This window comes from Myripristis murdjan, chromosome 11 (assembly GCF_902150065.1).
Source record: "Myripristis murdjan chromosome 11, fMyrMur1.1, whole genome shotgun sequence".
Classification (NCBI taxonomy): domain Eukaryota; kingdom Metazoa; phylum Chordata; class Actinopteri; order Holocentriformes; family Holocentridae; genus Myripristis; species Myripristis murdjan.
Genome location: NC_043990.1, coordinates 20,629,755 through 20,654,980, shown reverse-complemented (window position 1 = coordinate 20,654,980; position 25,226 = coordinate 20,629,755). Strand labels below are relative to the sequence as shown.

At 44.0% G+C, this 25,226-nt stretch overlaps 1 protein-coding gene across 2 annotated transcripts; it reads right to left on the bottom strand.

Moving 5' to 3' along the window:
* Positions 1–554: 554 nt before the first annotated feature.
* On the bottom strand, positions 555–25,226 carry igf2bp3 (insulin-like growth factor 2 mRNA binding protein 3). 2 transcript variants are annotated; one of them, XM_030064187.1, is made up of 15 exons: positions 24,609–25,226; positions 23,522–23,582; positions 17,296–17,344; positions 13,418–13,469; positions 12,996–13,059; positions 11,889–12,167; positions 11,620–11,754; positions 9,179–9,301; positions 8,833–8,968; positions 7,961–8,092; positions 6,222–6,341; positions 5,004–5,078; positions 4,496–4,627; positions 4,227–4,340; positions 555–3,758 (listed from the first exon to the last, which is right to left on the bottom strand). In XM_030064187.1, exons 1-15 carry the CDS (start codon positions 24,781–24,783, stop codon positions 3,654–3,656), a joined length of 1,752 nt encoding a protein of 583 aa, XP_029920047.1. In that variant the 5' UTR covers positions 24,784–25,226; the 3' UTR covers positions 555–3,653. The 2 variants fall into 2 exon arrangements, with proteins under 2 accessions (XP_029920047.1, XP_029920046.1); XM_030064186.1 differs by having other exon boundaries at positions 6,222–6,344; positions 24,609–25,224.

The window sequence follows — 25,226 nt, the reverse complement described above, 5'->3', positions numbered from 1 at the left end:
ATGTCCCCCCCTGTCCCAGCTTCATCTTTTGCTTCTTCAAATGTTTGCCTCTTTGGCTCTGTTGAACAGGACTAACATGTTGGATGCGATTTTTCCCATCTGCCACTGCCAGATAGCCGATTCTAAGAGCTTTAATGCCATTTGCACCGGAAGAACGGCGGCCCCCCTTTTCTGGCTTGTGCCACAAAACAATCTCCCTTTGCACTATAAGTAATTTTTTTCCCTGCAAAATCCAACCTAGTTTTTCCTGCAAAAACCCAACCTGGTGGCACACAGTGCAAAGAAGAGTGTCCGCCTCCAAGATGCATTTTACAGTTAACTTGTTCACATGACAGAAAAAGTAATGATTTACTGATGTTAAAATGCTCAAAGTTGCATTTTTAAAACAGACTTTGGAGAAAATGTCCACATAGATGTGTGTGTTTGATTGTCTAACCCCAATGGCCTGTAGGAACATGCAACACCAACAACCATAAAGCATCATCTAAATACAATGAGAACATAAAAATCTGAAAACCCACAGTGGACAAGATTATGAAATCAATGAGTAAGGACAACAATAAAAAGGCTAAGCACATAAGAGCCCATTTCTTTTTTTTTTTTCTTTTTTTTTTTATTCAGAGGCATTTGACAAGTGGAGCTGTGTGAGGGGGAGGTGAAGGGGCACAAGCATGGTCGCAGAGAGGGGGAGGAGGGGATATCAAGCTGAAGTTAGACCATTTCTCCAAAAATCTCCCAGACCCAGTCCCTCATATCTGTCCCATACAAACAGGATGTTCCACGTTACACAGCCAAGAAATGCTAACAGAACAAATAGCTACCAAATCAGCGAGTGAGTGTAGCATCCGTGAAAGACAAAGGAAAAAAAAAATGACTGGACTTTGTATCTCTTTTCTAATCTTACAAACCAGGAACAAAAAAAGGCAGGCCATTTTTTTAAACTGTGTTTACTCCTTTCATCTATTGAATGCAAAATCAAACAGGTGATTTGACCTTTTCACAAAAAACCCAAGCAAAAGTTCAAATACATGGAAGCCACACCACCAAAAAATAGAAAGCAGAAAGAAATAAGCATCATGTTTGAGGATTTCAATCAATTAAGCTAGAAGAGTATATATAAACGCTGGCAAAAAAAATTATTTTTGATCACTTTTCGATTATTCTTTCATTTCTAAAGAGTACATGATTTTATTTAAGTTTTCATTCATATCTGGGGAAGCGTTGGGGAGGAGCAAAGGGAAGGGGCGTGAGGGGGGGACCCTAAAAACTAACAAATAGAAGAATGCCTCTAATTCAAATACGTGTCTAAAGAGGTAGATCAAAACAAACTGCGGAGGGGGGCAGGATGGGCAGGAGGGAAGCGGGTGGTGGGTCGAGTCGGGGTGCGGGGGGCGGGGGGAGGGGGAGGGGGGTGCGGTTGGTTGGGATAATTTTAAGTATCACTTGTGCCCCTCAGGTAAGCGCGGTGTTAGCATTGCACGCCCATGCAGAAAGAAGTGTTCCAGGGGACTGAGGTAACAGTGCGCGCTGGCGCTTGGTGGGGGGCAGGGCAGGGCGCCTACTGCCACAACACCCCCCCCACCCCCTCAGCTGAGGTAGACGGCGTTCTACTGTGGAAGCATGGATACACTCGAGCACTTTTACCACAATCAACATATTTACATTCGGCATGAAAAAACAAAAAAATGAAATAAACTTGGTATATTTAAGTTGTTGGATACTTTTCTTCTTTTCTCACCCCAATCAAGGTTCATTCAGTAAATTTTCTGTGCCTTTTCTGGCTTGCTTTTCCCTGTGTGAACAACAAATTGAAACGTCACTTCAAGTTACATTTGTGGGTTACACAGAATGTCCTTTGTTTATATCGTATTCCTATAGCAAAAAACAAAAACAAAAACAAAAAAAAAAATGAAAAGCATCTATCAGTGTGACTCCCCCTACCCTCACCATGCAGTGAACGATGCTAACATTGACTTAGTGGCCTGGCTACGAGGGCCACTTCAAACCGACAAAGCTTGCTCTATGAAAATAAACCTAGTCGGGCTGGGACCTTGCTAAGACGCTGCTGTAGTCAAGGAGGTGGCTCAACATCCTTAAGCGGATGGCCTGGAAACAGAACAGAAAGAAATCAGATGCTCTGCCGTCTCTGCAGCGGCGACAGAGAGGGCCGTTACAAGGCCATCCTGCACAGCCCTGGCCACAGCCCTTCTAGGAAGGTAAAAGGGGGGAAAATTTAAATTAAAGTACCATTAACAATAAGAATGTCAATCCCAAAACTAAACGGCATTGCTGCAATTATGTACGGTTGGCATTATTCGGCATGTCTATAAGTTGTTTTGTACATTTTTAAGAAGATGGTGGACCCTCAGGGGAAAAACTGAGGTGATTTTCTCTTGATACTCCTGCCAGCCGCCAGCTGAGGGGTCGCCAACTCTTGCTCCGGGGCTGCTATGTACAGATAGACTTTATGTACAGGGTCATCTTAGTCACACATACACATGTACAATGCCGCCTAAAGCGCCAGAGTTGAAGGCAAGGTCAGTTGGCAGCCGACCAAATTTTAAATTTTCTTAAAAAAATAAAAATGTTCAAGAACTATCAGCTTTATAAAGTATACAAAATACCACAAAAGCAAAATAAAAAAGAAAGGAACATTTTTTTCATATATAATCATTTTCTTTTCTCTTCTGAGGTACTAGATCCTGAGGTAGTTCAGTAAAATGCATATTAAATTGGTTTTCTTGGGCAGCAGCAGTTCGGCACCGTTCCCCTAAGTGTCGATTGTGGCGCTGCCCTCACCTCTCTAAATATATATTTATCTATGTATATAGGTCTATCTATAAAATGCATCCGAATTTATAAAATGCCACTATCGATACTGGGGCAGGACGCCCCATATAATCCACCCTTTTGGGGGTCCTGTCCCAAAACAAGAATCTTACCCCTAAAAGTGGCCCACCCGGTCTGAGCCAACCCTCCCCCCAAATAAACCTTTCTCTTGGTCCTAAAAGGACTCTGATAGCAATGCCTTTTCCTTTCCACAGAAAACTCAGGAGAGAAAGCTTCAACCAATTAAACACTCCATTCCAGGACAAAGAAAAAAAAATAAAATAAAAAATAAAAATCAACTACAACTGAAGTAAACGAAACATCTTGTCAATGTGTGAGGTTTAGAGTACCACACCAGGAAGGTGATGGGAGGGGGATCCTTATTTCATCTTTGTGTTTCTAGTGTCAAAAAAAAACAAAAAAACAAAAAAAAAAAAAAACAAAGAACAAAAACAAAAAAACAAACAAAAAAAATTCAGAACACACCCGTGGGGGGGAGAGGGAGAGCGGGCGAGGGGTGTGTACATGTGAGGGCAGGTGACGTTGTTGAGCGCCCTCAGAAGTACATTCTCACAGAGATGCAGAGAGGTGAGGTGGGTGGGGGGAGAAGGGTGGAGGAGTAGGGGTGTAGGGTCTCATAGCCGCACTTCAAGTCCATCGAACAGGACAAGGAGGGGTGGATGTTTGGCTAGGTTCCGATGACCTCTAACCCCTGAGATGAACATGGCGACCACTTGTCTTCTCCCCCCTGGACTCTGCTGCATCTGTCCATCTGTCTGTCTTCGGGCAGATTCAGTCACCATTCCCCCAGGACCGCTGGGTTTTTACTTCCTGCGGGGCAGTTGGGAAGGTTGGGCCCCGGTCGTGGGCTTGGGCTGTTGCTGCCTCCTCACCTGGGACAAGATCTCCTGAATCTTCCTCTGAGCCAGCTAAATACACACAGGGAGGGGGAAAAGGACCAAGGTTAAGCTTTGATCAGAACTTGCAGGAGTAACTTAACCATGAGGTCTTCAAGGAGGTCCTTCAGTGATTCCTCATGTCCTCAGCCCATTCTTTCTGCATGCATAAGACCCTGAACTGTGGTATCAATAGACCGGACTAGTCAGTGTGGGTATGGCTATAAAAGTTAGACCTTTCAATCTTGTATTTGGCTACTAAGCCCAGGCAGGGCCATCTTGGTCCTGCTGTAAAAAACAAAGTGGCTAATGAGTGAATACACAATACCAGTGAAAGGCAGACATCAAGAGCTAGGTTTTCTCAAACAAGGTACTGCACTGGTTGGATCCTTTTATCCACATTATACAAAGTGATGGACAAAGATAACTAATGCTTCTTTGTGGAACCACACCTGGAATGTGTACCTCCTTAAATTGATCTCCATTGCTTTTGAGACCCACCTGGCTTGCATAGAAGTGTCCGCTGATTTTGACTATGACCTGGTCATTCTCATCAGGCGTCTGCTCCCTGGGCACCACCACCTCTGCACTGGTAAGGTTCTGTAGCTCATTTACCTGTTGACGCCGACCCACCCCCCCAAAAAAAGGGAAAAAAAGGTAGGGGGAAGGCAAAATTAAATGTGACCACTGCACTTTGTTCCCCAAATTATCACACAAATATTGTCATTCCATTGACATTTATTGTTTGTGCTTGTCTGCTGCTTGATTACCGTTTTGCCGCCCTTTCCAATGACTCGTCCAGCAGCAAAGGAGGGCACCTTGATATGAGCCTCCAGCTTCACCTCCTCCTTGGGACCAAAGAAGTTCTCTTCCTTCAGCTTGCTGAAGATGCGACCCTGAGCCTGCAGACAGACAGGTCAGCGTATTGATTACAGAATGCTATAATTAGGAACTAGGACATATCCGGTAGACCAGGAAAACAGCCTAAATACTGTAGAAATGTTCAGAACTTTCCACTGACTAAAAAGAACCTTAAAGCAGAAAAAATGCACAGAATGTGAGCCATGGGCAACACTTTTTACAAGACAATTTAGCAAATAATGTAATCCAAAGAATCTTTTATATTATTTTAACAAGGTTAATGCAAGAGGCTTGAATATAACAAATTTAGACCAACATAACTATAAAGCAAGGTTAAAGTTGGCCTAGGATTAATTCAATTGATTTTTTTATAACAAAAAAAAAGTGTTTATATGATGGGGTGACGCGGTACTGTACCTTAAATTGAGCCTCTGGTGGTCCAGCAATGATGACCATCCTCTGTTTGGCATCCATTCCTTCTGCAGGGGCAATCTGATGGAGAATTAGAAACAAATCCTCACTTATGCTTCACATTCACCAAGCAAATGGTGGTGGACTTGGCATAGCTAGAGGCCACCCACCCCTGCCACCATAATGGAGGACGGACTGGAAATTGTGGACCCCTACAAGTTCCTAAGGGTACAACTAAATAACAAACTGGACTGATGGGACAACACTGAGGCCATCTACAGGAAAGGACAGAGCAGGCTGTTCCTCCTGGGGCTGCTAAGGATGTTCTACCAGTCTGTAGTGGCCAGTCTTATCTTCTTTACTGTGTTGTGCTGGGAGGTGGCATCGGGGCTTGTGGTGCCAACAAACTTTGCAGGCTGGTGAAAAAGGCTAGCTTTTGACAACCCTTCTCATCGTCTCCCTGCCGAGTTGTCTCAGCAGCACATTCAGCCACATACCTCACGGCACCTAGGGGGCTCTTTTGTGCCATCAACCAGACTCCACGATGCCACTGCACCCAGAACCTCCTACCTCCACTGACTGAGACTCACAACCATACACCACTTACAGTTAAACTGTCGTCACCACCACAGACACTGCACATGCAGGTCAAGATACAGTTACTATGTGTGTATGTACTGTATGCATATTATAGAAACTGCATCAGAGTCCCGATCTACTGCACCACATAAAGGACAAAGGTGAGGGGGTGTTTCCAAGAGGCTGGAACAAGTCTGAATGTCTCTGCTGCCCAGTCCCGGCCATCAGGGACGCCACATGGACTCATGAACTCTGATCCCAAGTTGGTGCATTCTGTGCTTCAGAACCAGGGCTTACATACTTCTTAACATAACCTGTAAGTGGCTAGAGCCCCATTTTGTTGTATTTATACATACAGTATGTACACACAGATATCGCACATATATACATACATCTATTTTATTGTAGCTATTATCCCTATTTTACCTTATTTTATTTCTTAATTTTGATGTATAGGTATTTTCTTTCTTTGATGTTAACTACATTCCCTTGTGCTGCAGCGTCAATTTGAATTTCCCCTATGGAGAATCAATGAAGGTACATCTTATCTCATCAGTCAAGATAACAACATGACAGCGCTAAGACAGACTGCACCAAGACTCTTATCATTGAGATTCAGAATTTTGCTTCTTTACTGTCACTCACCTTGATGGAGGCTCCAGCAAAGCGTGACAGCTGTTTGATATGTTGACCCTGTTTGCCAATGATGGCTCCTACTGCGAGCGCTGGGATGAACAGGTGAACCGTCTCCGACTCTGGTTGTACCTGCTGAGCATAAAACACAGTACAGTCAGTGCTTAGCGCTACTGTCATCACCAGGAGATCATGAACACTAACTCCAGACCGCTTGCTCGACTCCAGCCACCAATGCACAAATGCAGAACACGGTTCTACAAGCACAGCTGGGAAATTCTTGGAGCTACATTTGGCCTCATACTGTCGCACACTGTGGTCAGTCAGTCTTGGTTCTGTTGGTCATTGGCTGGATTGGATCGATCCTTAAATTGATGATCTGCTTTGAGTACTTGCTTAAGTTCCACAGGTTTCTTTTTCCACTGCAAGCCATCACCCTTAGCTTTAGACATCCCTGCTGTAGTAGAAACAGCATAGATCCTAACCAATCCTAAATTTTGGCCTCCTCTCTCTTAGAGTAAGAGAGGGCAGATGCTATTGGCTGCATGTCCTCTGGAAATTTCTTTACAGCACTGACTTATGACTCATTTCTAAGGAAAGAACATACTGTTTTGTTTTCCCAACAACGTGGAGAGTTTAACATGTTTCTGTTACTCATAACATGGAGTGTTGGCACTGTATCGTTTTGACTTTTGCCAAAATTACATCACACAGCAGTCTCATTATCAGTAGCCACAACCTGAGTTTCCCCACTTGCATCTGTTTGGTGTTGCTACCTGCAAGAGAGTGGGACAGAGGTATATGGGTATCCAAGTCATGTTTTTGCCAAATCACTCCACAGTAGAGTCAGATCCTATTAGAGATGATTGCATTTAAAGAGGACTTGTTGCTACAGCACATCACTTGTATTAGCGGGGTGTGTGATAGACGATGCAACCACCTCCCCTTCCAGTCTAAGAGGAACAACAAGTAGCACTGTTGGTTTTGGACGAAGCCCAATGCTCCAGTCGATATGTCAGCTGAGGGCACACTACCAACTTGCGTTGGCAAGCTCCAAATCAGGAGAAGGACTTTGAGTGCTGAGGAAGTTTTACTTGCTTACTTGAAAAGCATGCGCCTTCTTAAAACAACCCTGCAAATGCCTTAGGTGCATTTGACAAAAATAGTTATTGTTGGTACATTTTTAAAAAGATGAAACTGATAAAATGCAGAAACCATTAGCCAAGCAACGGTTGCTCTCTAAAACTTATGACTCCCCATCCACCACGTTGAAGATTACACACACCAAAAAAAAAAAAAAAAAAAAAAAAAAAAGTTAGGGCCTGCCTGCAGATCAAAGATTATTGGGCAGTGGGAGAAGAGCTTAGAAGTGCCAAGCCCTGCCCCCTAATCCTGCAGCGAGCAGCCACAAGCCGTGCAAAGCACTGTGGGACGGGTGACTTACAGCAAGGGGCTGGCTGCTTGCAGACAGCATAGAAGCCCAAAATGGCCCTTCACCCCCAAAGGGGCCACTCTATAGGAGAAGAAAATCAGATGAAACTGAGTCACCATGAACCCGGAAATGGCTGCCGTCATGGCCAAATGAACGCTGGACAGTTTTCACTGGTCAGGGCCAAAAGCTGAAGTACACTGAGGATTTTAAAAATGACAAAAAACAGCCACTTCTGGGTTCATAATGGTTGCGTATGGACGAGCCATTGTACGTGACAAGATCACAAGGAGGCTGTCAGAGGAGCTACTAAGATACTTACTCCAAATGAGGAGTATCCAGCGTGGGCTCCAGGAGCTGGGGCATTGACTATGGAGGGTCCCATGCCTGGACCTCCACTGGGGAACAGACCGAGAGCATTCAGGTTCACGCCTGGAATCAAGTTAGACTGAAGCTGGAGAGGAAGGAGAACATATTTCAACACTCAGCCCAGACCATCACAATTTTTATGGTTGCATATAGCCAAACAATTTAGAAACAAAACATTTGTATCTAGAAAAAGGACCTCAGGGTATGCTTATTGCAGGGTTTTAGTCCTAATTCATCTCACTTATTTTAAACAGACTGTAGTGAGGACCTGACAAGGCACTCTGGAGGAATGAAAAAAATTACACTTTGGCTCATCAGAGAGGGACTACAGCAAGTGTAACTCACAAAACCTGCTGTTCTACATGTCTATCCAAACGGCTCAAAGACAGGCAAACTATTATCTGGTTTTCGTAATGTGTTGCATCTGGTGACAAACGCATATACATCTGCATTTACAATATGAGGTCATGCTCTGTGAGAAATGTCAAATCTGAGATGTGCCCAATCTTGCTGTGTGATTATGTAACAAATGTAAACAAGAGCTAAATATGATAATTCAAAGTGCAATGTGCTTCACATTACTAAGAAGTCACCCAGACTGTAAATTTTAAATTCTAGGTAAATTTACATATATTGGCCTAGATTTTTCTTTTTTGTGGGTGGGGGGGTACTTTTAAATTTTCATTATTCATTAGCCCTAAGAAACATGTAGTGTGAATAACCCAGCAGCACTCAAATTAACCATTACAAGTGAAAGAATTCACACTTCCTTTTTCCCAGAGAATTAACCTCAACCCCTGCTGAGTGGGTGGAATAAACACTTACATTCATGGCAGCCACGTCGTTTTCGTACGATTCCCTGATCTTCTTCATCACCTCTTCCTCTGCTCTTGCGCAAGCTTCAATGGTGCCTTTCACTGTGATGGTCCGCTCTGGATTGTATAGAGTGAGGTCCTGGAGACTGGACGGGACACATGACAAGAAAAAAAAAAAAAAAAAGGGAAAGAAAAGTTACAAGGGGAAAAGATTGAGATGAGATGGCAGGTTGATGACGCCCAGAAAAGGTACATGACAATAAGCAATAGCACAGTTAGATGATGTGTGTGTTATAAGAATGTATGCAAAGAGCAATTTGTGAATGTCAGAGAGGGATGTGTCAAGATCATCTTACGGTGAGATGGTGATCTTTGTCTCTGTGTCCTGCTCGATCTTCTTTAGGTTGCGTCCCTCCTTCCCAATCAATCGGCCAACAAAGTTGTTGTGTGCAAGAATCTTGAGTGGGATCTCCTCCGTACTGCAAAATTTGATAGGATAGTTTGTTAAAAGCCCGTCCCCAGTGCACTGACAAAATTAAGATGCATATTTGTAGATTTCTTATGCTAATGTGTCCTTACACAGTAGGATGACAAATTAAAATGGAAAATCCAACATAAAGTGTCTTAAAAGGCCACCTTGAGCTGCCACAACAGCTTCACTGCGTCTTGGCATATATTCTACAGGCTCTGCACTCTACTGGACACACACTCTCTACCTGAGCACAATTCTCTCATTTAGTGCTTTGATGATGGTGCTGGAGACACTTTCCAATCTGTCAGTCCAAAATCTCCCATATGTGTTCAACGGTGAAGGCCATAGAATCATTTGACTACGACATTTTCATGATTTACATCATTTTCATCCTCAAACCATTCAGTGGGCATGAGTGCTCACTGAATGGATGGGGATTGGGACATTGTCATCCTGGAAGAGACCAGTCCCATCAGAGTAGAAATGTTTCACGAGATAAGGGTGACAACTCAGGATAACTTTGTATTGATTTACAATGTGCTTGACAAGTGGAAAATGCCCCCCACAGTGTAACAGAGTCTGCAGACCTCCTCACTGTAGGGGTCCAGCATTTGGGCCTGTAGCAGTCTCTTTGGTGGACACCACAAATGTACACCCACCAGTCCAGAATGACTCATCTGACCACATCAATGTTTTTTCTCATGTCTCTGTAGACGAGTACCTATGGTTTTTCCACCACTGAACTCTTAAATGTTCATTTGTCTTTGTAATGAGGGCTTTAAGCACTGCAGCCATACTGTAATATCCCTCTCTAGCTGTCGACAAACAGTCTGATCACATCCTGAGCTGACATTCTCAGTCACCTGAGGAAGAGCTGCTCTACTGTCTTTCCTCATGTATCAGTCACCAAATGCATGCTTTCAACCAAATTTGACCCTATTTACTGATTTCTTTCCCACAGTTGTTAGATGTCATTTAAGTCACTCTTCCCTGAAACATTTGCCAGTTTGAGTCATCTCAGTCTGTGACTGAAGCACCTGCCACCCATGCCCCAATTATGAATCCTCTCAAGGTCAACTAGGATCTTTTCTTCTTAATCCAAACTTGAGGTCAACTGGGCCTACTCAGCATTTTTAGACATGCCACAGAGCATGATAGGATGTTAATTGCTTAATTGTATCATGCAGTACACCTGTATGGAAGCATCTGCACTGGATACATTTCAACACTCATTTATTCAGGTTTTTACATTAATTAGTCGCATACGGATGGTAGCTATGTGCTATGGACTGTCAATAGCTGACATATGGATTCTGTATTTGACTTTTTTATTACAGGCAGTAAGAACACAATCCTCTTGGACAACAAGTTATATGTCCATTGATAAAGCCATGGCCAACAAATTCTAGATATTCATCTCCAACAACTGATTTCTGGTCTACATGTACTACATGTAGGGGTGGTTAATCTGTGTGATTTCACGATTCGATTACGATTATTGAGGTCCCGATTCGATTAACAACCGATTTTCGATTATTAGCGATTCTCGATTACCGCGCTCCTTCTCGTCTGTGTCTTTCCTCTGCTGTCTCGCGGTGTTTGTCTAACCTCTCGCGAGGGGATTGAGCGCGAATCACTGATCGGCTTGGTGAAGCGCGAAGAACAGTGTCACCAAATAATCGATTCTTAAAAATTTAATAATCGATTCATAATCATCCACAACATAATCGTGATTAATCGATCATCGATTTTTTTCCACCACCCCTAACTACATGTAGCAAATCAAAAGCAATTGGGCTTTGTAATCTTGAAGATGTTTCGCTACTCATCTTGAGAAGCTTCCCCAGTTCTTAGGAAAATTTGCTGGCATTTAAACCTCCATAGGGAGTTCACACCTTGACATCATGCGAGTTTCACAGTGGGAACTCCCTGCTACATTAGAACTGCGGAGGCCTCTCAGATGAGTAGTGAAACATATTCAAGGTTACATAGAAAATCCATGTGCATTTGACTTCCTATGCATAGATATACCATGACCTAGATAACCCTCCCAGGCTGGAGCAGTTATGACAGACACAGCTGTGCACCCACAACCTGCATACGTCAAACTCAACTTGATGGGATTAAAACTGATGGAGACAGATCATGCTTAGATGGAGTGTTTTCAGAAAAGATTAGAAATTTTACTATGACAATTGCTTTAGTGGACGCAATCTTTAACATGCTTAGGACAAGGGGTGATTGACCATCCTTGCCATAATTATGATCCTCAGAACAAAACTGGGTCTTGAAGTAGTTGATGTGATTGCTTGCATGTAAACTCACAACTTTGTGTCGAGGGCCTCTTTCTGCATGATCTCCATGATGGTTCTGCAAGCGCTGGAACAGCCTTCGGGAGTGGAGTGGACTGTAATGGGTTTCTCTGCTGCACCTGCATTCTCTTTTCTATGGATGTCAATCCTGGGGGAAGAACAAAGCATAGAGTAGTAAAACACTAGCAGCACAAAAAGCAAAAGACGTTCAAGATTAACATTTCTAAAAGGGTTCCGGTGACCAAATTTAATATCGCTTCTGACATCTCTGAATATACATACTTTGAGTGCGTCTGTTTGGTGATGTTGCGGATAGTGGCACCCTCCTTGCCGATAATCGCCCCTACAAACTGTGTGGGGACCAGCATGCGCAGCGGGACGTCGGACTGCAGTTTGGGTCGGGCACCAAGACTTGGAGAGCCGGAACGAGGGGGGCCACGAGGAGAGAAGCCTCTCCTGCCCCCCCCTGCAGGGGCATCTGCTGCAGCCGTCTCATCTGGGATGTAGGACACCTTCAGGGCATAGTTCTCCATCATAAATCCATTCAGCTTTTCCATCGCCCTGGGGAGCATCAAGATACATCAGACAGAAAAAATGCTTCAGTCACTACTGGGCGGGTTTGATTTAACAATATTGGAAGGCTTTTAGCCATGAGTTGTGGAGGAATGAAAAAATGTTACTGCCTTCACTTTTGTAAATACAGTGCAATCAAGGCCATCAGGGAATGCCCAGAGAGCAAAATTCAATTCAGGCTATCAACAATAAAGTTTGATTACTTACCTCCCATCTCCTTGTCTCTAGTCAACAGGAGAATCCAAAGAGAGGGGAGATGAAGGAAAACAAATGAACAGATTTTAGGCCTGAATTATATAATTTCCTCGCCTCAAGTGATGGCCACAAGAGACCGCGATGGGGCAAGACTCCCCAACTAAAAGCCCAGCTAACTGAGGGGCAGTGGCCAAACTTGACTCCTCATGAGTTAGAGGGAACGGAAACCTTAATCTCAAGATGGCACTACCACTTCATACAAGCCTGTCCTCTGCCTCTTCAGGATAAAAGTTGCAATTGAAGCAACTAATTACGCCTCAAGCCTCCCACACCCACTCGTGCAGATGGTAATATTGCAGTGTGTTTCCTGTACACCAGGGGGCACCAGATGGTTAATTTTTTCCCCCACCCATCATTGTATTTCAAATTAAACAAGACTGGTTGTTAGGAGGAAATCAGGTGCACTACAAGGGGAACTACACAGAGGAAGTGGATGTAATTTACACTACAGAATGATGGCAAAAGTGGAGGAAAAAAAAAAAAAATCAGCAGATTCATGTCAAACGCATCAAGACAGATAAGTCGGATGTTAATTACTGTGCAGTGTGTGTGTGGACTCACAGCCTGGCCTGGTCCTTGGCTGCGTATCGAACATTGACTACTGCAGTCTCTGTGTCGGTGTTCACTGTGTGAGAAAACAGGGAGTCAAGTCAATATACATGTGCATGCAATGACAGTGACAGACCAATTTACCTCACTGGGCAAGTTTTATACAGTGTGACGATGACGATCAGGAGATAACAGCTATTCTCAAGGTTCTGCAATGAAGTTCTTGTGTGTTACAAATAAGAAGTCTTATAAAAAAAATAAAAAATAAAATAAAAACCACAGAATCCCATGATGAACAAACTGACACATAAATTCCAAAATCCAATTTGATGTGCACTGTAATGCGTGCATTTGTGTGTTTGGGGTTGTGGGTGGGTTACATCAAAACCAAAACTAATTAAACAAAGCAAAAAAAAGCAGCCATCATTGTTTACCTTGTTCACAGTTTTCCACTGCACCGTACTGAGCGAGCATACCGTCCAGAACCTGCGAGGGGAGAGCAAAAGCCAGATTACTCAGAGCCCAGCAGGTCTTGCCCAGAACCAGTCAGTGAACAGGGGCTCATCTACAGGAGAACCAGCCCAGCTCAGTGCAAGGACACAGCCCATTAAGTCTGAACCCCAGAGTTCAATGTTAAGTATCTGGATAAATTTGCTTCAGTCTTGTGAAATTGATGTGCCTAAAATTTTGGAATACCCCCACCCTCCTTTTTCCCCCTCTCAATCTGCATCAGGGGTAGGTAACCATGTGCCATGGAAAGCGGGAGCGTCTGCAGATTTTCATTCCAACCAAAAACTCCACCAGGTGATTTCACCGATTTGTTCCTCCACTCTAGTTGAAAATAAGGTAATCAGTGAAATGACCTGGTGTAGTTTTTGGCTGGGATGAAAACCTGCAGACTCTCGGTTCTCCATGGCACATGGTTGCTTCTCCCTGCTCTACATGTTGCTCATGCAGTAGCTGAGCTCCCTTATGAAACCTATCACCAAATACGTTTGTTCCAAAAGTGCACAGGTGTTAACTGGAAATAACCTTTTTTTTCTGTAGACCTTAGTTTCGGTTGGTCAGCCTACATAGCATCTGACAAAACCATTAAGGCACATGGCATTTTGCTGTACGTTTTTAAATGACTGATCATAAGGATTGTCAAGTATGCTCGTTACATAAGAATTAAAGTCACTACGCTGCTCAATCCCTCGCCTGCATGGCTCACACATATGAAAGCAGCGAGGGGAGAAATTTGCCTTTTATTAGAAAACAAATCCAAACCAACCTGGCCACCAGCCCAAATGTGGCAACCACGGGATTTGAATTCATAGATGTGATCAAATGTGGGCGAGAGGGGGAGCGAGGGTTCTAAGCTAAGCCTACATACCCAAGACCTCCAACCATGCTCAGTCAAACCCAAAGGCCACACCCCCAACAGCTCAACCCCCTTTTCTAGCCAACCAGACTGCATCCCTGCCCCCCCACTCCACCTACCCACCAACCATGCTACCTCCCGCCTCTCTGCCATCTCTAATCCCCATCATTGGCTGCTTCAGCACTGATATGCGAGTTCCCTGAAGCCAGGAGCTGCAAGCTGCTGGCTGGCTGTGCTGCCTGTCCATCTGCAAGGCCTGGCCAATGGGAATCCAGGCCATTCAGGAAAGGGTGGGGTACATTCCAGCAGGAAGCAGTTGCTGGGGGAGGGGTGCGAGTTCATGCTACACATTCTGTGAGTCGGCGGCACATGGAGGGGAAGGGGAGAAAAAAAAAAAAAAAAAAAAAAAAAAAGGTCCAGGCCCACCCACCCACTACAGCTTGCGAACACGCCACTACTCTCACCACCACCATTCTCTGGCTATACACACCATGACACATTGTCTTATCTACCTGATAAGATACATACAAGGCCTTTACATCAAAAGATCCCATTCTTTTCTGTTTCTCCATTCTTCCAACCCCTCCCCCTCTCAGAGGGAAAAAAACCCTCCATGTCACCTTTTGAGAAAGCGAGCAGCTCGCTCGCTACATACTAGGAACATGGGTGGATCTGGAGCTGTAGTTGAGGGACATGCGTAGGCAAAGCGAGCCCACCATTACAAAACACTGAGCCTGTCCGTAGCCATTTGATCAAGGGGAGTGCATGAGGCTGAAATCTAAAGCCATGTATACGTCCAATATCTTACAGCCTTATATTTGAAAAGAGCACTATTGTGCTATTTTTTGCAAATCAATGTGAAATTCTTATTATGCTCAAGATCTTTTAGTGGAGCAGAAAATTTAATAGAATCACAAAACACACAAAGCACGTGCCACCACAGTAAAACCTCTAAAGGACCTTTGAACTGAGAGAAAGGGGAAAAAAAGGCATGTATAGTTGTGCTACTGGCAGACAAGACTGAAAATAGAAATTAAGAACAGGAGAATTTTGACTTTAAAAAATGAAATACTTATGCTTCCTGGAAAAAAAAAAAGGTCAAAAGCAAACTGCCTAAACATTTATATAGCTTTCTGATAAATTTCACATAAAATTCAAGTGTGGCCAGCACAATAGTATAATGCATGGAATATGCAATAAAAGTAAAAAGTGTAAAAGATATTAGGTAGGAAAGAGCCTGCCTTAAAAAAAAATGCTCGTCATACGCAGGGAAGAAACAGGACATATGATGCATGAACACACACATGCTCACTTGACTGTTGCTCAATACTCATCTGAAAGAAAAAAAAAAAACACCAGTGGTTCAACTAATAGGGCAGCAGCCTTCAATTTTGGCAATCTGACCACATTATACTTCACCATTACTATCGATACCATTGTAATTGATTTTTACACGATGAGACTGATAGCTGTGGGTCGGTTAATCCTTTATGGAATGCAAAGACGTTGACGAGGAACACTGACCTTGAATCTCAGTTTTAGTGCTTCTATCTCAATTTTGAATAATTTGCTGTAGTCACCTGTTATTTCTGGGATCTAATGATTAACTCATCGGAATTCCATTTGCAAAATAGTTTTAAACATCTTAACAGTTCTAAGGATCTAAATTCAGACAGTGTTTCCTGTAGCACTGTCAAAATGATTTGTGGGGGATGGGGGAAATTTTGACTTGATACCCAACTTCACTGCAAGGCTTATTCCCAGATCAGTTTAAGTGCTGTAGTTTAAGATCAACTTGTTTAGATAGCTAATCATACATAATTGTGCTGTATTTGCAATTGTATGCGGCAGTTTTGTTGTAGTCTTAACAAGCCAGATAGATTTTCATTTTACTTTTTTTTTTTTTTTTTTTTAACTCTGGGTACAAGCTTCCCATTTTCTGTGTGTGTGTGTGTGTGTGTGTGTGTGTGTGTGTGTGTATTTGGTTGGGGGGGGGACAACAGCTAAATCAGTGTAGCACACACTGAAATATCCAGGGGTGGGGTTAAAAAAAAAAAAAAAAGGAAAATAAAAATCAAAGGTTGAAAGTTTGACTGAGACAATCAAAACGTGTCCCATCCAGCACCATTCAAACTTGTGGACTTTTGCTCAAAGTTGTGGCGGGCCAAATCAAACCCCCACCCCCACCGCTTGCATGTTTCACAACCACTCGGACAATTCTGCCCGGTTAGTTTTAATTTCATTTCCATTTTGACTTTTTTTTTTTTTTTTTGCAAGAACAGACATGGTGCAAAGCCTTTCCTCACAAACAAACCCATGTGATCACTATTGAAACAAGCCATGACAGAACAATTCAACAGTCATTACATTTCTCATTTGAGCGCATCAGATATCCTATAACCAGAGGACACATGCAGACACAAAAATGTGGAGCATTTTTGAAATGCATTAGAAACATGCTTGGTGGGTAGGTAGCCAACAAGGCTGGGAATGAGCTACGAGGATCGTGTAATTAGTTAAAACCTACAAGGTGCACGTTCAACAGCCAACGCATGTGCAGATATTCCTCACATGAAGGAATCTTTTTGAATGCTTCCAATCAGTGCCTTTGTCCAACTCAGTCTGGCCGCTTGTCCCGCCTATCCTGTCCCTCCCTAGTCGCTGTGTAGATAAAAATGCACAAAACCAAAAAGGGAAGATTCTGCTCAACCTCTAAAAATGATACATCAACGCTAAGGATTTCCATTGGCTCTGCAGTCATTTCTGCTCTACAGATCTAACCCAGTGGTCAGGGAGTTGCACTGGCCTAAGCCGCAACCCAGTTCTAACGTATAGAGAGGTGCTCAATCCCAGCCCAAAGGGAGGCCCGGTGGCTCCAGGAGGCAGCTAAATGAGAGCCCAGTTGGGCTGCCCCGCCCTGGAAGCAGTTAGCAGCCTGTTAGCACTCACCTCCCACTGCATGTGAGGCGGGATGTTCCTGATCTGCAGCTTACAGCTCCTGGAGAGAAAACAAGGGAGGAAAAGGGTGGGGGATGGACAGGGGAGGAAGTGAAAGAAGGGAAGATTTTGAGAGCAAGGTGGATGGGAAGAGACAAGAGATGGGGGAGAATGACAGAGGGAGAGAAGGAAGGAGGGAAGAAAGAAAAAAAAAAGAGCAGTTAGTCATAGGGTAGTCAGCAGCACCGGGGGTACAATGAGATAAATGACAGACAGGCATTCTATCAAAACCTCAGCAGGTCTCTGTTCTTTCCTCCAACTAGGGAGACACAGGCCGAGGTGGAGAAGCTGTGGATATGACTTGTGCTTTAAAGCCTGCCCGACCCAGCAGGTGCAGCGTGAAACCTGGGTAAGACATGGCAGGAAGGGATTGAGGCGGAGCGGGTGAAGGGGCAATTTAGGTGCTTGGAGTCACTGCTTGGTGGCCTAAATTGAGCTTGGCGGGTCTGGAGGGGGGTTCAAAATTAAAATCAAGCCAAAATGTAGCCACCCACTATCACCTATTGTGTCATAGAGCAAGATGAGGAGGAAGAGTGGGACACTGAAGGAAGGGAGGCGAGGAGCATCGGAGGCTTCAAGGAGAGAACAGAGGGAAAAATCAAAAGGACAGAGAAGGGGAAGATAAACACCCTGAATGTCCTGTCCATTCACCTTTAGTCAAGCATGTGCTTGCAGTATTGCACCAAGAGGGTTCAACACCATGGCAAGCATCAACCCCCACATTTTTCTCAGTCTTTCCAACCAGCACAGACACAGGAGCACAATTTTGGGAAGGGGCAGCACCAGGAAAGAAAAGTACAGTGTGTGTGGGGGGTGTCAGATGGAAACCTAAGGGAATCTCCGCTAGCCGCGTCACACTAGATGATGGGAAGATTTCAGAGTGGAGTGCTCATTCACATCAGTCCCAGGAGTGTGCACATACAGCAGAGGCAAGCAGAGACTACCAATTACAATGGTGCTGCTGCGCTCTGTCACTAGAAACAACCGGGCTGAGTCCGGCACGACAAAAATCCCAATTCATCTAATTCCTTTTGGCATAGAGATCCCCAATTTAGATAGGTTTGTGTGGTACTGGAACTGAAGACAAAAAGTGTACAAGAGTATGAATGTACTGGGTATGTTTGGAGGTCATGTAGACAATGGAACAGTTTCACAAGTGTTCGCTTGGACGTGCATGTTATGTAAAAATGCGAGAAAAGTGAAGGCCACTCCAAAGTCCACTGCCTGTTGACACACACAAACCTAAAGGAACACAATGTACATACAGCTGGGAGCTGAAGCATGAATGGTGAGACAAGAACACACAAAATGTGGACGCACAAACTCTGACCCTCACCCATTTCCACAGTGGCCTTGTAAACACCCACACCCCACACACCTGGTACATAACCTGCACACACACCACTCCACCAGTGCTAGTTATGTGGTTACCATGTAAAGTGTGTGGACACTTTATATGGTAAGGAGCCGTTTTACTCATTAATTTGGTATTCTTTTCTCAAGCTTCACTGAGCTGTTAAATGTGACATCGAAATGCAGCTCATCTAATTCTACAAACTGTTCCATAGCTAATGGTTGTTTTGTAATCTGTGTTCTGGAGGATAATGCTTTACAACATGCTGAGTCCATCCACTCGTAAGCTCACATTTAGCCAACATAGTTTATGCAAGACAGAGTAGTGTATGTAGCACAGGTTAAAAAAGGGCCAATTCAACACACACCCACCACACATGCAAGCACATCCACACAGCAGAATTGAGTACACGTGTACAAGACAGTCCGCAGTGGAGGCTCCTCAGCACAGCCACCACCACCATAATCCAGCTAGCTGTAGCTTCAAGAGTATACAACATTTTCAATTTGAGATAGTGGGAAACTACTTCATTCTAAAATGGGCAAATCGTAAAGAAAATTCCCAAATAGCTTCCAAGAGGAATTCCAGTCCTTTCCGGCCCCACTGTGCCATTCCTGGCTGATCTGGCCCCCTCCACCCCCCCCACCCCCAACACACAACCATTCTGTATGCTCTGCATTGCGGTGGGAACGCCATGCGAAATGTGCAAATGCACCAACCACTTCCAGTTGGATTAACCTATAGCTCCACACACGGAGGAAGTCAGCCAGGGTATGGGGGGTGTACATTCCCTAGTCCCAGCCCTTTGATTTGGGGGTGGGTGGGGTTGGGGGGGGGGGGGGACTAGCCCTGTTTCAGGCAAGGGTAACAAGGGCCCTCTCTGCCCTGTGGGGGTGGGGCCCCGTTGCTATGGACACGAACAAGTCCACTGACAGGAACATGTAGAGCGGGGTTAAAAGTGGGAGGGAGGGAAGGAGGGGAGGGCCAGGAGTGACTGGGGTTGGTTCGTCATGTGATGGCCAGGAGGAGGCCGGGCTCCTTATTTACTTTTGAATTCAACCAACATTCTACACATTCACCCCCCCTCCTCATCCCCCCTTCCCCGTGGCCCAGCTGAGATCTATGGGCCAGCACCGGGGAGTTTGTGCACACAAACGTCTTCACCTAGCCACATGTAGCCTACGTATGCAAGCATGCCCATGCATCTATTGAAAATAAAATAAAACAAAAATAAAAATCACAAGAGGGATCCCATCTCCAGCACATTGAAGACTGCACCACACCTGTATTCATCTCCATTTCAATGCCATTCAGCCATACTGTAGTACTATACATCAATACTGGCATGGTGTGCAATACAGAAATCTGTGTTCTATGTCTATCCCAAGCCACTGACTGTTCAGTATGCAGAGGTTCTGAATGACTGACCTCCACACCGCCTGGTTTCCGCTGCCCTCTCACAGGCCTTAAATGCGTAGTCTGCACCCAATAAGCTACATTCAATACTTATTTATCTGAAGTGATTGTGGAAAGCTGATAAATTGTCACTCACCATATATAATTAAGTATCAACAGTTAGAAATGGCTCAACCCTGGCAAAGATCATTACTTTTGTGGTTTTGACACTGTAGCCTTGCCTTGTCTCTTAAATAATTATTTTTTGGGGGGCACTCTGATATGAGCTTAGGAAGAGGGAGAGCTGGGGAACCTTGCCTGCACACAGGCTCAAACAAGGGGCCACATTCACAATTCTCTGGCACCCCAAGTCTCAGTCACAAATCCTCGTTTTGCAGGTGGGGCCCCACGGTGACCCCCTGACCCAGAATTCTTCTAATAAAAGCCAGGAGCTATTTTTCCAAGCACAATGGCCCTGGTGCGATCTACACTATTGTCTCGCAATTTATAGATCTTGGTTTTACTGCTTGGTTTAAAATAAATAAATAAAAGCCGTGCAAGGGTTGAGGGGGGGTGGGAGGTAGCAGTATGTTAGCAAAGGGGCTGAAACTTTACACCACTTAGAGAGCTCACTGCTTGAGCGTTATTTTTGAAATAAGGAAAAAAAATTCTTTATCAAATGCACACTTATGAGCATGTCCCATGCGTTATGTCCGTCTCATTCTCTCTCTCTCACACACACACACACACACACACACACACACACACACACACAGACAACGCTTCAAAAAAAAAAAAAAAAAAACATTTTCTTTCTTCCTGTGCTTCTAACTAAGAGGGTGTGCACTTTTCAGAAATGGGCTAGCTAGTTTTAGATTTTTAGAAAAATCCAATGGCAAGAAAAACACACAATTTGACCTGAGGAAGCAGGTCAAAGAGTGTGTACAATTAAAAAGGACAACACTGCTACTGGATTTGGCAAATAATTAAGGTGAAAATTAAATAGCTGAGAAAATGAACAAGCAATTTTAGTGAAATGATAATTGCTGGCCAAAATACACCTATAGCTACTTTTCTGTGAGGCATCTGTGATCACAGGCTGAGATGCAATCAATTACACTTAAAAAAAAAATGTAGGTCAATAGTGGAAACACACTGGCCCTTTTCAAGGAAATAAATACACTCATGAGATTCTATATTAGAAGCTCCAATTGTACAATTGTCACATTTCTTCAGGAAAAAAAACTTTAGAGGCACACAGCACTGTGAAGGAAAGAGCGGACACCATCTTTAAATGCTATGCTAAAATATATTTATTTTCATTATATTTTTAAAACACTTCTTTGGGAGTCCAATACAATGAAATGGCCATGATTTAATAGCTAGCTCGAAAGTTTAACAGCCATGAAGGAATTAAAAAAATAAATAAGTAAAATAGATGCAGACTAGATGTTTTGATATAAGCTTAGTTTTCAAATGTTTCTGCATACATTTTCCAGAGTCACCAGTCAGCGCTGCAGAGGAGTTAGCAACGCAGTGGAGCTAATCAGAAGACAGTGGGGGCTTTTGGCCACAGCCATGACTAAGTTCAGAGAAATGTACAAACATCAAAAAGCGTTGATTATATATGCATTTTTTTTCCCTCCCTTCGACATCAAACAGCACGCTCTTCAGAAAACGACCCTGTGCACCCTTGTCTTTGCATGTACCCCAAGCTGCGGCCATCCCACCCTGGTCCCTATAAATGGCTCTGGGAGGTTCTGCCTGCCTGCTATAGCACTTCCCCTTCCTGATGGGTTCAAAGGTTAAGCCATGGTGATTGGCCAAGCCCCCAGCTGATACTCAGCAGGCTGGAATGCAAAAAGGGGCCCCAGTGTACAACCGCCTGCCTGGGTGTGTGTGTGTGTGTGTGTATGCATGTAGCCTATACTCAGAATACTGGCCCCATTGACTACAGATATATTTCCTGTAGTAAAGGGAAGGCACATTTTATGCTGTTTTTTTTTTTTTTTTTTTTTTTAAAACTATGACTGAAACTTGACTCCAAAGCTACCATGGCCAGCAAAACGGACTACATAAAGACAAAGAGTAACGTCATCCATTTTCATGGTCAATTTTGGAGAAAGGTCAGAAAACTTGATCCAAAAAAATTCACATTTAGCTTACCTAGTATTTATCCAAGCAAAACCTCGTCACTACAACTGCCACGCTATAGCCCATCTGCCTACCAGTTGCCAGGAAAGCCTGTATAGTGCTCAGAGCTGAAAAATATATTTCACCATGAGGCTGGCCAATAAAATAAATTCTCCAATTCGCCAATTATCGTCTTTTAACACATTCGAAAATCATTTAACCCACAAAATTGTGCATTTCATGGTAGAGTGTCACAGCCTGCGTCCACGTCATTTTTTCCTGATTTCAAACGTGGCCTATTCCTTTGCGTGACACACCAGATCACTCAATTAAAATTCACACTAAGAGACAACGATGCCTATTACGAGTAGTATCTCTCAGAAAAATCACCAGAGCAATTACCAAGGAAGAGCCATTTTTATTCAACCCAACAAAGTGTTAATTGTGCCCGAAATGCGCCACTACCAAATTTTTACGCACACAATGCAAATAACCCCCACTCTTACACATCTTCAGCACAGGCTTGATGAGCCTTACAAAATATTATAATCGTGCTAGTCTCATGGAAATCATTCATCACTGAAACACGTCAGCCCAGTGGCTACAGGGGTCTAGGCTGAAAACTGAGGTTTTCCGTGACTAGGGCCCCAAACCTCCCATTCCAGTCGCGTTTGGGAGTCCATCTCATGCAACAGCACAATATGTGGAGAGGAGGGCGGAAGCGGAGGGCAGGCAGGGAGAATGACGGGCAGATCCTTCTCAAATGGACGACTCCACAAGGCCTGTACGCCTCAAATCCAGCTAGCACTCACTATACACACATTTCATTCAGCAGATCTGAGCTTTCAGAAATCGCCCTAAGGTTGGAGCTGAAATCGCATATCACGCAATGGGCTTGAACAAAAAAAAAATATATCCCAGTGGATGGGCCAGTTAAGAAATAGAGGTCTATACTGATTAAAAACAAATGCACAATGGTTTTAGGAGCACCACACAATCATGGCGAGGGGAGGGAGCGCGCCACCATACGCCCCTTTCATTTGACCCCAAAGCTTTCACCATAAAAAAAAAAAAAAAAAAAGGCACCTCATTTGACGAAAATCAAAAATAGACTACTTCAACCCATTAATTTCACAGCGTTCAGCCACGACATAAAACACAGGTAAAGCAAATGTGACTTGAAAAAAAAAACACAGAAAACGACACTTAAAGAAAATGGCTGGAGGAGGAAGGGAAAAAAAAGACTGGAGCCCCCACGAGTTGATCCAAGCACTATTAAAATAAAAGTGAACCTACCTTTGACGTTTAGGAACCGAGTGCTCCACTTCGAGAACTTTTCCATGAAGTTCAACTTTACCTAGAAAAGCAAATACAACAATTTTAATTTCACTAGTAGTTTAGCCTCCCAGCAGGCCTCGTTTTCTTGCTTTGGAGAATAAGCCCATAGTGTTTAATGTTTATCTTTGTTTATATGGGGTGCAGTAAAACCTAAAACACAGGCATACGTGGGGATGGTAGAGTCCTGGGATATTTTCAGGTTAATATGATATTATCAGGGAAAATTACTGAAAATAAGCGAGGGTAGTAGAGTAGCACAAGGACACAGCAAATGGGCTAGACACGGGCTCCATTCGTAAATTTATTCGAGTTTAACCTAATTGTTAACGTGGCCTACATTAGCAGGCGGAACTTTCGCTTATTTACAAGCCGTGGCACAAAATAAATAATATACAAAAAGGCAAACGGTGTTGTGGTTGATTTTGTTGGCCTACATTTGACCAAGACAATTAAACCACCTGGTGTGTCAGCATGGACTGACTGGCTCCACTGTGCACTCCAATGTAACAAGTTAGGGCTGCTTGGAGAGGGCCTACACTCAGAAACCTGGGCGAGAGTGCAAGTTCAGAGGGAAACTGATGAAAGCAGCAACACACTACAGGCTCCATCGCTAATCGTGTCAAAGTGGACTGTGTGATAGAGTCCACAATGAGGTTCACTTCACGGCGTCCACAGCCCGCAGCCTATGCGCCCCGCTGCTCAGTCTGAACGGCGTAACCTACAATAGGAAGCCTTGGTGTTCCCATCCCCATGGTTATGTTTATCCGAGCGTTTTATCAAGCTATGCTCACTGAAATTACGAGCCTGGAATTTCACTCAAAACCCGGGCTGCCATTTATCTGCGTCCACAGTGTCAAAAGGCCAAGTAAAGGTTGTGGGAGAGAAAGAAACGCTTGGGTACACCCCCCACACCCTACAAGACTACATGCATTTCTCGTAGGGGCCCTGAAGTAAAGCAGTCACCACCACAATTGAAGCAGTTCGTGCGGTGTTTAAAAAAAAAAAAGAAATAGCACTTGTTTTTCCACCCCCCAATATTTCTCACCTGAAAGAACATCGATGGCCTTCATTGCAACCTTCTCGTCCGGGCAATCCACGAACGCATAGCCAGTTTTGACAAGAAATGGACCACTGTGCGGAATCTTCCACTGCTCAAAGATAGTTTCCAAGTCCTCCGCGCTCGCCTCTTCGCTCACGTTGCCAATGTATAGCTTATTCATGTTCTGCGCCGAAAAGGACAATCTTTACGCTGGGGAGAGATAGTTATTCGCTCTGTCGGATGTGCAGTGTTTGGAGTAGCCTAAATCGCCTTTACTACTACGGAGTGGCCGTGGCGTGCTTCCCGGTCGTTCAAGCCACAGATAGATTTAACTGGCAACCTCACAGTGCGTTTGCGCTCCCTTGACCCTCTATCTCTATCGCGCAAAAAATAAATTCTCAATTATTAATCTCGTGTCTCCAAACGATGGCGGGCTGGGCGAAAAGGAGGAGAAACTACTTTGTGTCTTCCTCCAAACCCCTTGGCAAAGAGACAGAGAATGTCACACACGGTAAGGCTGGCGCCCGCCTCTGAGTAGAGCCTAGAAGAAGACGGGGGAGAAAAAAATCCTCGGCTATTCCGGCTTTTTTGAATGAGCCACGTGTTCAAACTACAAATCAACCC